Raw genomic sequence first — 14,045 nt, forward strand, 5'->3', positions numbered from 1 at the left:
GTTTGCATGCGTCACCACGAATGGAAACGAGTGGTACATAGGTATGAATTAGAGATAAAAGTGTGTGTTTGAAAGCCATCCAGTTTTCGTTTACTGATCGACTGTTAGCAGATTCGCGAAAGGAAAGGTAGAACAGTTCCAACTCTTCGTTGATGCGGGTGAAATCAGCACTTTTAAAGTCGCGTATGTGTTTAATGGATGGTTGACGAACAGGTGCTTGAATGGATAGGTTGAATAACAGCATTTTATGATCACTCAGACCATCGACACACGACATAGAATCTATTAATTCTGCATCCGTGGCAAAAACTAGATCAAGTGTGTTGAAATAACGAGTAGGTGAACTGACTGTTTGAATAAAGTTAAACAGAAGTATTAGATCAAGAAACGCTTTAGACAGACGGGAGGATCCAGTTAAGTTGGCCCAGTTAATATCGGGAAAATTGAAATCGCCGCAAAGTATACAATTAGCGCGGGGAAAGCGACAATTCAATTCGAGCAGGATTGAATGCAATTCGTTAGTAAAGGAAATGTCACAATCAGGCGCGCGATAACAAGCAATCAGTATGTATGTGGTTCCAAAAAATGAAAAGTTAACACACAGGATTTCTTGACGGCAGCTAATATCAATAGTGAAGGAAGGCGTGCAGGACTTAATGAAGACGAGAACGCCGCCACCCCTTCGACCGAGCCTATCGCGCCTGTGAATGGTGAATGCTGTAATCTTATCAAGTAGTTCGTCGTTCCGAATGTCAGCAGTCAACCAAGTCTCTGTCAATACCGCGATATCGGTGCTGTTATCATCTAGAATAGCTTCTATAGATTCCTTCTTGGGCATGAAACTACGTACGTTGGCAAGCAAGGTAGGCATGGCTCGACATTCAAAAACTGTCGCAGGTGTTACAAGTGGCTGCCATGGCGGCAAGAACGGGCGCCGGTACGTTCGCGATGACTGCTATGCTTTAACTTCTTGCACCGTGTCAGATTCATCATCGTAAAAGTACTGTTTGCTGCCAATAATAAGTTTGTCGAAGCGCATCTTGAAGGTTGAGTTGCTCTGCTGGCCGTACGCGAAGAGTTTCCCTCGAGCTAATCTAACACGTGATGCACAGCCTAAATTATTCTATCTATGGGAGATAGATTCAAGATAGTATAGGTGGAAGCCTTCACCAGGCAGCCGACTTAAATTTGCAGTGACCATTTTACCGAATTATGTTTAGACTGAACTGGAGCGAGGGCGAGGCTACTATCCGGTGAGTTGCCGGCTGTAATCGGTTATATTGGTTCACATTAGCAGCTCCAAAAAAATTATGGTGCTGCTTTTTCGACGGAGTGTGTCCTGTACTGTTTAGTACTTTAGCTAGTTATGCCTGAGAGGGCTTTTATTCGAGACACTTGGTGCAGTTGACTTCTAACAGTGCTTCTCAGGCGCGCTGCAGCATTCGTGTTTCTCGTCAGTCGTTTCTCTCGTGCTCTGCAGCTGAAACATGGCTGTGCTTTGGAGTTAGGTTAAAAGCACGTCTGGAAGGTAAACGAAACCCTAAAGCGATAAACATAACGTGCCTGCCATCGATGAGAAGAGGCATCGTCCGCCACCAACTCGAAACCGAAACTACGGCAGCTGTATAACAATTGATAAGGGGCTTTTTGTAAGGATATTCACGCCATCGTTCGCCTTTTCTTTGCTACACGAAAATTCGGTTTTGATATGACCATGATATGACTAAGCCTCACTGTAATTCCACTACTTCTCCGCGTAATGCGCATGCCCTTTTGCCGCGGCAGGGTGAGACCTGCATGCCTGTTTTCTTCGGTTTCTCTGAAATTACAGGGTTCTGCACATAATGACCACATTTCGCACGTTCAGCTTGCTTGTTCCTTTCATATAAGAGCAGACATTACAAGAGAACAGCGCAAAAAACCGTGAACAAAAGGGCGAAAGACGCGACTTTTTTACATTGAAATACACATCAGACACCCGACTTCCGGGACAAGCCATCAAAGGGGGAATGAGGTATCCAACCATCTAGTAGAGATACAGTGCACTATAGTAGGATACAACTTAAAAAAACAGCAGTTGCTAACACTGGGCCGCGGTCCGCGGCGTCTTGTATTACTTCGCTGTCCAGTCGCAATAGTAAACGAAATCAGCTTTTTAATGTTTGACTATATCAAACAATCCGCGTATCAAAATTCTAGAGCTCATAATTTTTTTCTTGCGATAAGCTTCTTGTTTAGGTAACAAGAAACGTTTAAGCAGCGGACTACTTTTCCCTCGTGGAGGAATTCTGTGCGTGGAGGCTGAATGTGGGCGGAGCTTCACTGCAGACTTAAGTTGTATCCGACTATAGAAGCCTTCTAGTGCACTGTAGTAGAGATACGTGGTATCTGTCCACAGTTTTTTTGCACCTCTTTGCGAGCCAGAGTATTAACAAAAAATTGCTGTTTAAACAAAAGATTGTCATTTATTTATAGAGACTTTCTTCTATACAGAAAATTACGTCCCGCTAGCATCACGTCACGTGATATTTGTAACCAAAAGCCACGAGGGTCACAAGCGTTTCCACGCGGTTTCTTTCGTCCAGGCATGGTCGCACATGGTCGCTTGTCGCTCGTTCGTGCTTTCGCGCTTTTCGTGTTGTGTTCGACCTGCTCCGACGGGTATGCGACGGTGTTTCGAGTCGCTTTGCTGGTCCGCTTAGCTGAGATCTGGCTGTTCGATGTGCTTTCCTAGAGAAGCCAAAACAAACTACCTCCTAACCGGACGCGCTGTGTACACGCTGGTGTGAAGCTGCAAGAGGTGGCCACAGGACTCGGCCGCTGCTGTCCTCTCTCCATGTCGTTGTCGCGAAACCGAATTCGGCCCCTGAAGCATGTGAGTACTCAGTGTAAATATCGGCACGGTAAGCGCGAAAAGCAGTGTGCAGTTGCCAACGTATTTTGATGTTGGAAACAGTTGGTCCATGTTGTGAGCGTGCATGGATTCGCGTGTTGCTTTCGACAGTGAGTGTTTCCCTGTTGTAAGAATACGCGCCTGGAGTTGTGCCGCAGCAGGGATATTTTTGTTCAACGCCTACTGTATACTTCTAACTTAAGAAGGATTAGTTTGATTGGGGCCGTTGGGTTAAAAGAGGCCTCACGGACCTACTACTTTACGGAGCGTCAAAAGGCATGCGCCGTCGTTCGAGAAGTACGGCGCTGCCGCTCATCTTCGTGGGGGCGCCGCTTACGTGGCTAAATGCACTACGGCAGGCATAGAGAAATTCCAATCAAGCTACTTGGTCCAAGCAGCAAGGAAACGTTGTTAAAAGCATTGGGAACAGTCATAACATATGAGCAAATTATGGACAGCTGACGACAGAGTAGAATGAATTTGATTTATAACCGAAAAGGAGATGGATGAATACAAAATTATACAGATCGATTACAATAACATGTTACATACAGGCTTACAATGTAGGTATGAATGAAAGTTATCAGACATTTTGAGAACTTCAGAACGGATTCAGAAGTGATAGACACTTAGACAAGAGCCTGTTCGTGCTTACCCAGTACATAGAAATAAGAAATAGCTAGGGCAGAAAAAAGACCTCGATGTTTAGCGTACCTGAACAAAAGCAGTGCGTATGACAACATAAATAGGGAATACCTGTCAAACATACTCAAAGATGAAGGTATCGGACACGACATAATTGATTTCCTAACGGAAATATACCGAGATAACAAAGTTGAAATTGCATGGGAATGGATAAGGAGTACAACTGTTGAGTTACACATAGGATTAAGGCATGATTGTCCTCTAACACTGCTGCTCTTCTTGATTTATATAATAAATAGGAAAAGATGGCTACAAGAAAGTAATCTAGGTTATAACTGGGGGGTTCGATGTTTCAGTTTGAACACGCAGACTACGTGATGCCCTGCCCTTACACTCAACCCAACGTGACATCCCCATGATGGCATGTCATCTTAGTTCTTAGAAGTAAACCTTCCACTTGCGTTTTTGTTTGCTGGCTATCTAATTTAACTTGAGTTACTCTTTTAATGACTATAGCAATTTCTTCTACAAGTACAGCTCCAAGTACTACCATATGCACGGTAACTACTGGTAAATAGATTGTTCCTTATGACAAAAACGCAAAGGTGGACTTCAACTGACTTTTTACCCCTCAGGATTGCTACATTAAATCACCCCGAAAAATCAGTATTTCATTTGTCAAAAATAATATTAGCCAAAAAACCGAAACTCTTGTTCTGAAACAACAACAGAAAAAAAGTCTGCCATATTTTCAAATAATAAAAATTGAAAAATCCAATTCCAAGTTATAACCTGTCAGGCAGATTAGGCGGGGCAGTCATAGAGCAGCTACTGTGCGGATTAATTTATGCATGAGAACAAAAATACATGGAAAAGCACTAACAGACTGGTAGGGTGGATGGGCGAAGATATGTCACGACAGTTAAACATGTGGCATTATAGGGGTACTGTATACAAGAGACCGACATGTGCGGTAGCCATAGAACAACTGACGTGTATTGCCCGCGCACCGGAAGTGCTTGAGCACGTTGCCAGACTGGCTGACGTGCACCGTACAGTTTTAGCGGTCACCAATACATTCTCTTTTCTTTAAACATTGAGAAGCTTACTATAGAGTAAGTCCTTCACAAGAGGGAGCAGGTGATATGCAGGATGGGACGTCTTGATTCTGGTAGGCCAATCGGCGGGGAGGCCTTCTGAGTCTTGAGGATCGTCTGCTTAGTTCTGCACCAACCACTCTAGTCGGTCCAGAGGATGTAGTGTGTTCTGTAGCAGTCTCTGCTGTTCCGTTTCGAGCTTGCACCACTGGCTGCTCCCGTTTGTTGCTTGGGCGACACGCTTCATATTCAAAATATATTCGGCAAGAACATTTCACTTATGTAAAAAAAAAAAATCTGATAATTCTGTACACAAAAAGTGACAATATTTTTGGGCCTGAGGCTGGAAGAGTCTGGGGCCCCTTGCTTTATCATGTGCCACTGCTGCCGGTTCTTGGACTGTCTTCATTCATTACGAATGCTCTCTGCCTGTCTTGGGCCCCAGTACGCCATCATGTGACCGATTGGGGCTCCGAATGGGGCCAGTGTTGCATCGGGAAAGCCGCTTTGTGCACAACCTGCAACGCATGCATATGCAAGTTCAATGGGAAATTGTGCTGACGCACATACATACAGTACAATTATGTTCGCAATACTCATGCATACTACACTACACTGAGTAGGCATTTGAAAAGAGGCAACCTTATGCCTGATGAAAAAGTTACAGATCAGAAGGCATAACGAAGCACAAAAATGTGACAGCAAATAAAAGACAAAGTGCAGAATAGAAGTGGCATATGTATGAAGGTCTCAATTCATCTGATTCTCTCCATAGATGACCACGGGTACAGCACTCAGAAGCATAATTACAAATATACATTCTGCATAAGCCTACCTGCATAAAACCGGATACTGGAGAAAGCAGCAGGAGCAACCCATACAATGTGTCGGTAATATGCGAGTATATACGGTGTATGAGTCAGGACGTGTTCTCCGCATACACATGGCGAATATAATTTTTTTTTTCATGCTATTTTGGTTTAGAGAGCTAAAATGTGCTCTCAATACCACTGTTTTCCACTTTAAGTCGCATGAGGGGAAAAGAAAACGAAAAATGCGGCATCTTTCAAACCTGAAACCACTCCGACTCTTACAGCTTGCCCTAAAAGCCGCAATTATAACTATTAAGAGGTGTTGTCACGAGACCTGGTAGTGAAAGAACTCGTGAGAACAAATTATTTCACTAGTGCAGCCGAATGCCATGCGTATGTAGCCACTTAATTATGCATGTGCATGCATATAAGTCTCCGTGTGGTGTCACTTAACTCATGTCTTGCGCACCATCACAAAAAGACAACACAATCAAAGTTTGGTGCCTACTTTAATAAAACCTCAAATACTCTTAAGTGGGTCCTCAATGCATGTCGCGACATGAGACAACCTGCCATCTCTGACAGCGGCGCCCATGCACTGACAAAACAGTGCGCACGCATTTGCATTTAGGTTTGATAAAAACTGAACTCTTCATTGCCAAAACGTTCAAGCTAAAGCTTGCAAACTTAATTCGCAACGAGCACTGATTAGCCAGGGAGAGATCGCAGTAGTATGTCAACACGCAACTTCATTAATAACACCTGCGGAAGCCATATACCGTTGGGCACAAACGGTAGTTCCTGCAAAAACGTGTTAGAATAATCATCGCTTACCTGAAGATGTGGGACACCGGAATGGGATCACTTGCTTGCCACTTCAAGCAAGCCTGCAAAACTTCCGCCACTTCTGCGCCACGCCGCTGCAATTCCAACGAGCGGCCGCGCCCGCACACCATACGCGAAGAACAAAGCGACTTCTGAAGCGCTCAGGCAACGGTTGTAATCGCTGCCACCGCCGCAATGCCGTGCCACCATCGGAAAAAGAATAGCATGGAGATAAAGAAAAGTGCAATGGCCACCATCTGCGTGCTGAGGACACAGTCGGGCTGCCGTCTTCAGAACCGGTGAAACTGGTTCTGCGCTTTCCTCTCTCTGCTAGAGCTCCCGGGGAAAGGGAGCGCAGCGTCATCTGTCAATCTCGGCTTTCTGCCCGCACTATCCTATCTGCCATTTATTGAAAACGGAAATCACTAATAGTAAGTTCTCATGCTGTTTTCGTTTACTTCTGAACGCTTTTCATCTGGAGGGAACTTTCTAAATTATGATGACGTATGCAGGTTCCTGCTTGTTGGACTCGGACGCCGTGAAGTCAAGTATTTATTCGGGCAGCAACACGAACACAACAGACAGAAACAATTCAGTGACTTCGCCTTATAAAGACAGCCTGGTCAAATGTTTAGGGGAGTCCCCCAAGGTGGAGTAGATCTGTAATAAGGGAGTAATTACTCATTGGCATCCACCCGAGCGCAGCCATACGGCCACAAAGGAAAGCTATACAGCTTTCTCAGAAAGCTGTATAGCTAGAAAGCTGTATAGCTTTCCTTTGTAGCCGTATGGCTGCGCGCGGGTGGATGTCAATGAGTAATTACTCCCTTATTACAAATCTACTCCACCTTGGGGGATTCCCCTAAACATTTGACCAACACAGTTCCCACTTCGAGTTATTGATCAATTCGCTCTCGCCCTACCATAAGCTTGCCGTCCTGGTTAGCTCAATTGGTAGAGCGACTGCTCCGGTGAAGCGGTGGTCCTGGGTTCGAACCCCGGACCAGGGCGAATTTTTCTTTGACTGCGAAGTTTCTGAGAAAGCTGTATAGCTTTCCTTTGTAGCCGTATGGCTGCGCTCGGGTGGATGCCAATGAGTAATTACTCCCTTATTATAAAGACAGCCTGGGTGCAACCGAGGCATGCCATTGGCCAGCGATACAACTGCACGCGTGAACAGTAATCGCGAACATCAGATACGCGGCGCACAGTAGCAAAGTGCAGCACACTTGATATGCGCGCCGCCGATACAACACTTCCCCTCCGACAAGATCAGAAACTGTCATACGTCAGACGATCCGGCTTCCGCCTTTCACGCATGCTGCGCCTGGGTAGCACCGTCGAACAGGCATCGCTCTGTTCCGATGTTGACGCACTTTGGGCTTCAGGTGCGAGTGGGCAACCATCACTCCCATCCAACACTTTCCCATTTACACCGACTCCCTGAGTATGCTTAAAGCACTGCACTCCAGAAATGCTGCTGAACCCATAATGGGAAACATCATACATAACATAGTTAAAATCACAAAACAAAAGCATAACATTAAATTCTTCTGGGTTCCTAGCCATGTTGGAATTGTGGGCAATGAGAAAGCAGATGTATGCGCTGCACAAGCCCGGAATGGCCAAATAAAGCAAGTGAACATGCCGTACAGGGATTGTTTAAAGTTTATCTACAGTAAACTCAGAAATAAGTGGCAGGCTGCATGGCAAGAGCACGTAAACAACAAACTACATTCTGTGAAGCCAATTTTAGGGGAATGGCAATCATGTAGGCATCAAGAACGTTTTATCGAAGTTATTTTATGTCGGCTCCGCATTGGACACACCCACCTCATGCACAGCTTTCTACTAACCAAACAGAACAAACCTCTCTGTGACATGTGTGGTGCTGAACTCACGGTGAACCACATTTTAATTTCATGTATCAAACTAGAAGAACTAAGAAAGAAATATTTTACAACATTTTACAGGCAAAGCATCCCATTACACCCCATGTTACTTTTAGGTGATCGAGCTCTGGTTGACATCTCTTGTATTTTTAGGTTTCTCAAGGAAGCCAGCGTTTTAAACAAACTCTAAGCATGAAAAGCTTCACTTTTAACAAAAACTCCAACCTTGTGTTTGGCGTATCATAGCCTCAGTTGCTTTTGCGCCATTAAAATCAATATAACTAACTAACTAACCAACTAACCAACACTTGTGGGGTTGAGGCGGGTCCAAGGGAACACTCACTTTCTAACATATCACTAGCAACTGGTAAAGGTATCTCACTTTCTTTAACAACAGCAGGCTTCACACAAGTATGTCGCAAATGGTCCGCATGCACAAACCGAGTCTGTCCATCCACCACGACAAGATATGTCATAGCAGATTTCACATCCACAACCTTGCCTGGACGCCACTTCACCTGTTTTCCACGTACTGAACGCACAAACACCCTATCCCCAACAGAAAATGCTTTAGGTAAACTCCTCCGCTTGTTTGCACTGCGTACATTCCTCTCCGATTTGGCATTGAGTGCATCTTGCAGACTTGGTTTCAATAACGACAGTCTTGTGCGCAACTTCCTTTTCATGAAGAGTTCAGCTGGTGTTTGGCCGGTGAATGCATGCGGCGTTGTGCTATAAGCGAACAGAAAATTATCGATTCTGTGCTGCAGTGACCTGGAACTTTTATTCCTCTGATCTTCGAGTAATTGCTTCAACAGCGACTGCTTTACTGTTTGAACCGCGCATTCTGCCGAACCGTTCGACTGAGGATGATATGGCGGAGTAAGGGTGTGCTTAACCCCGTTTGCCAACAGAAATTCCTCAAAATCTTTTGCACGAAACTGCGGTCCGTTATCTGTGACTATCTCAGTCGGTAAGCCATGACTTGCAAACAACGAGCGCTCTATTTCGATGGTGCTTTGCGCTGTCATTGACGTCATGATACTTGATTTCCAACCATTTGGAATAGGAGTCGACAGCTAAAAGGAACAACTTGTTTTCTTTTTCCGCTATATCAAGATGTATCCTCTCCCAACAGTTTGTGCACCATTTCTAAGATGAAAGTGGTGCTAGTGGCCCCAGAGATTTTGTGCTTTGACAAATTTCGCACTGCTTCGCAGTTTGTTCGAGGCTGTTGTCTATCTGTGGCCACCAAACCATTGACCTTGCAAGTGCTTTCATCTTAGTAATGCCAATGTGTTGCTCATGTAACAAACACATAACTTCACTTTGAAGCGACTGGGGTATCACGACCCTGTTGGTCCACACCAAACAACCACAATCCACAGTAAGCTCAGATCGCCTCACGAAGAAAGGTAGATAAGGAGCGTCAACAGCACGCGGCCATCCATGCCGTAATATTTCAGGAACAGCGCTGAGCACTGGATCTCTCACAGTTTCTCGCTCGATATCTTTAGCTGTAACGGGGAGTTTGTTGACAGGTGAAAAATAAAAGATTTCTTCTGCCTCGTCGCCGGTTTCCGGCAGTGGAAGGCGTGACAGTCCGTCTGCATTGGCTATCTTTGTTCCTGCTCGGTGCGAAATGCGAAAGTTGTAGTTTGCAAGAAAAATTCCCCAGCGGTGTACACGAGCTGCAGCTACTGCATTTGTGTGATGCTTTGCCTCAAAAAGGACGGTAAGGGACTGGTGATCAGTGACTACATTGAAGCTACGCCCGTACAGATATTTGTGAAACTTCCGCACTGCATAAACAACTGCAAGAGCTTCTTTTTCTGCTTGCGCGTAGTTACGCTCGGCAGGAGTCATTGTCCGCGATGCGAACGCAATCGGTCGTTCCGCACCTTCAACCACGTGCGACAGCACTGTGCCTAAGCCGTAAGTAGAAGCGTCGCATGCCAACTGCATTTCCTTCCTTACATCGTACAGTTCCAAGACCATGTCTTCACTGATCAAATTCTTGCAGCGACTGAAACATGCATCGCACTGGCTCGACCATTTCCATGTGCTGCCCTTGTGCAAGAGTTGGTGCAGAGGCTCTAGCACATTTGCTAGATCAGGCAAAAATTTGGCATAGTAGTTTATTAGGCCCAAAAATGCCTTTAGCTGAGTCACGTTATTTGGTTTTGGCACGTCTCGAATTGCCTTCACTTTTTCCGCTGCTGGGTGTACGCCGTGCTTGTCTATCTCGTGTCCTAAGTAACGCACACTTACTTGGAAAAATTTTCCCTGCGTTTACACGAATGCCGTGCTCTTGTAGCACCTGCTCGGAACGGCGATAGCACTCTGTGAGGTCTTTACCTGCTATTAGCACATCATCCAGGTAACAGGCAGTCCCAGGGATGCTTCGCAAAACCTCATCCATCACGGCCTGAAACATTGCGGGCGTGCTTGCCACGCCGTAGGGCAATCGTCTAAATCTGGAAAGCCCCAGGTGCGTATTCACAGTCAGCAATTCCTGTGCCTGCTCATCCAGCTCAAGTTGCAGGTACGCCTTTGACAAATCCAGCAAAGTGAACACGGTTCCCCCAACCAGTGACGGGAATATGTCCTCTGGCAGCGCCAGCGGATAGTGGACGAGTTCAATATCCCTGTTGACTGTGACTCGGTAGTCTCCACATATCCTAATCTCTTTTCCAGCTTTCTTCGGTACAATCACGAGTGGTGTAGCCCAACTACTGTGTCTGACTCTGTACACCACACCAGCTTTCTCAAGGTTGCGCAATTCATTTTTCATTTGTTCGCGCAAGCATATGGTACTGGTCTCGCCTGACAAAAGGTTGGATGGGCATCGCTTTTTATTTGGATGCTACCAGTGAATCCCTTGATAGAACCATAGCCTGGCTCAAACACATCACCGTACAGCTGTTTTGACCTCTTCTCGGATTCCGCTGCGACCATCTGCCTACCGCACTGTACGTTATCTATGTCATACTGCAACTGCTACACAGCATTCTGCAAGTGAACTTTTAGTGTCGTTATCCAATTGCGACCTAAAAGCGTCGGCATGCGAGCTTGAGTTTCTTGCTTTGTAATTATCAGAGGCAGATCGTAGCTCCGGTTCCGATAAGACACACTCACGTTCGCTACACCTTTTACTTTGAGTGCAGTGCCATTATACACTCCTAGATGTACGTCGTCTTTAGAACATGGGTAGTTTGGGAAATTTGCATCGAAGTCTCTTTCAGACATTATGGTCACAGCGGCTCCCGTGTCTAATTCTATTGGGATATCCTTGCCGTTTACCTTTACATTAAGCACGATGGGCGAAGAGCTATGAACCTTGTTTGTAGCACAAACCTGTTTGTAGCAATTCAGGAGTTTCCGACAAGGTTTCCTCAACTTTGTGAACGACCTTTGTTTTGCACATTTTCGCTACATGACCTGGCTTCGAACATTTGAAGCATGTACTTTTGAGAAAAGGACACCTCACTGGCTCGTGCAGTCCGCCCCACCTATGACAGGCGCGAACAGTGCCTTTCCCACGTTGCTTTCTTGGACCGTTTTGGGGGGCACGTTGCACGTTGCTCGCGGTCTTCTCCTCAGTCGAGTGTCTTCTGCCTTGCGTGGCAGGCTCCCGATGCCAGTAGACGTCGGCAGGACTGGCGGTTGACCCCTCAGGTAGCATTTCCCGGGTGTCCTTCTGGGCCGTTTCCAAGGCGGTGGCGATTTTGCAGACTCGCTCCCAGGTGACTTCGTCATCCGACGGGGCAAGAAGGCGGCATCGAATCGAATCCGTACGGATTCCAGCAATCAATCGATCTCGGAGCACTTCTTCCAAGAATGTTCCAAACGAGCATGTAGCAGCCAGCCTTTTGAGCGCGACGATAAACTGTTTCAGGCTTTCGTTCGGCTCTTGGTTTCGCTGGTAGAAGCGATACCGTTCGGTAACCACAGACCGTTTTGGAGCATAGTGCTTTTGAAGAACTTCGGCAGCTTCTTCATACTTGACCTCTGTTGACTTTTTCGGCAGCAGCTGTCTATGCATAGTCACGTAAGCCTTTTCACCCAGGATTGTTTGGAAGACTTGCATATTCTTACTTGCGTCTATTCCGTTGGCGGTTGCGTACAGGTCGAACCTTTCCAGGTAGACGTCGATATTGCCAGAGTCTGGGCAGAACTCTGCCAAAGATCCCAGGGTGGTGGTCATCTCTGATGTCCTCGCTTGCCGTAGCGTCTTCGTCGGTTCTGCAGGCTGGATCAATGCTTCTGCACGAACTATCCCATCCTCGTCGCCATGTTGGACTCGGACGCCGTGAAGTCAAGTATTTATTCGGGCAGCAACACGAACACAACAGACAGAAACAATTCAGTGGCTTCGCCTTATAAAGACAGCCTGGGTGCAACCGAGGCATGCCATTGGCCAGCGGTACAACTGCACACGTGAACAGTAATCGCGAACATCAGATACGCGGTGCACAGTAGCAGAGTGCAGCACACTTGATATGCACTGCGCCGATGCAACACCGCTGAAGATCTCGGATCTTTTAAATGGCCACACAATCATTAAAATATTGCGTCAGTAACTGGCGGCAAATCAACGCAAGCTGTTTGAAAGCTGTTTGAAATATGGGAATGCTCGGCCAGGCATGCAGGCCCAGCGAACAGCCGGCCTCTCGGGCCGATCAGCAGCACCTCTCTCGGTGCCTGTTTGGCTCAAATGACCGGTCCGGAGTCAGTGACCAAGCTGGTACCAGCGCCCTTGGCTCCTCATGTCGCCGCATGCATATGCCAAGCTGGGCGAGCCGATTAAATCAGCATCCCGTCATAAGCCGAGCATGAACCGATGGTCGGCGGTTGGCCGATTTCGCTCGGGAGGTTACAAGTTCAGGATTAAAAGTTGTATTTAAAGGAAATGGCACATTTATAGGTATCATGAAGTTGGACAAATTGCTTAAAGAAATGTAAAGCAAAAGAAAAAAGTGAAAGTCCTTTTACTCAGCACTGCTGCTATTCTGCACCATCTTGTGAGGTGTAGGATGGGCCCTGTGCGGTAAAAAAATAAATAAAAAAGGCAAGCGGTGAATGTTATAGCAAGTACTATATGAAAGAACAAAAATGTTCTGCCAGCTAACACGTCATAAAGGATGCGAAACATGGAATTTAAGTTCGTTTCGCTGCAAAACTATGGCTGCAAGAAGCCGATGCTGGCAGAATATGTTTGTGTCTATAACCAAAGCAGAGCAGTCATGAGTCAGCATTGCATATGCCCTACCTGGTCACTTGTCATTGCTTTTCAACCTTACATTGCCAGAAGTACATCCATAGAGTAACATAAAAGTAAAGAGCGGACACTCGGGCCCTTTCGCGGCCGAGTTCGGCGCTTCCCCGTTTCCGCCAGATGGCACTGAACGTGCAAATAAAAAAAAAAAGAGTATGGTCTTGGCATGTCTTGGCTTCCTTCTGCGGAGTGACTGATGCGCTCATTGTCACCCTGACAGAATGCACATAGTAGGTTCACTGCCGCTTGCCAAGCGCACGCGATGCGTGATGTGTTCGCCGCGGCGTCCAGGCAAGCGATCAAAGCCAAACACTTTTGACGAGTGTTGCACGTCGAAACCTGGATAATCGTTGCGTGCTCCGTAATCGTCACGCTGGTGGCCGGCTGCTCAGCTGGGCAATGTGACACCGCCTCCTCCGCGAGAGTGGAGAACGCACAAGACGCAATGAAAGTAGGGCCTCCCAGATTCCTGTTTATGCCTATCATCTCTGAGGCCAGTGCGTTTCCCCGGGTCCGCTAAGTGCGCTGTGCACAAAAGTCAGCCGCTGGGGCCTACGGGAGTGTCCGCTCTTTACTTCTATATTACTCTATGGTACATCTGCA

General features: G+C 46.5%; 2 protein-coding genes across 2 annotated transcripts in view; one reads left to right on the top strand and one right to left on the bottom strand.

Annotated features, from left to right (window-relative positions):
* Positions 1 to 2,598: 2,598 nt before the first annotated feature.
* Positions 2,599 to 14,045, top strand: part of LOC149332960 (BTB/POZ domain-containing protein 1-like) — a 123,667-nt gene continuing 112,220 nt past the window's right edge. Inside the window, exon 1 of the mRNA XM_089558516.1 lies at positions 2,599 to 2,875. The gene's annotated coding sequence lies outside the window, so the exon portion shown is untranslated. The remainder of the gene's footprint in view (positions 2,876 to 14,045) is intronic.
* On the bottom strand, positions 9,511 to 12,371 carry LOC149332961 (uncharacterized). The gene is made up of 2 exons (XM_089557598.1): positions 11,738 to 12,371; positions 9,511 to 9,518 (listed from the first exon to the last, which is right to left on the bottom strand). The coding sequence occupies exons 1-2, from the start codon at positions 12,369 to 12,371 to the stop codon at positions 9,511 to 9,513; spliced, it is 642 nt and encodes a 213-aa protein (XP_089413724.1).

The sequence above is a fragment of the Amblyomma mixtum genome, chromosome 8 (genome assembly GCF_055824585.1).
Source record: "Amblyomma mixtum isolate Tamu chromosome 8, ASM5582458v1, whole genome shotgun sequence".
NCBI classification, from domain to species: Eukaryota; Metazoa; Arthropoda; class Arachnida; order Ixodida; family Ixodidae; genus Amblyomma; species Amblyomma mixtum.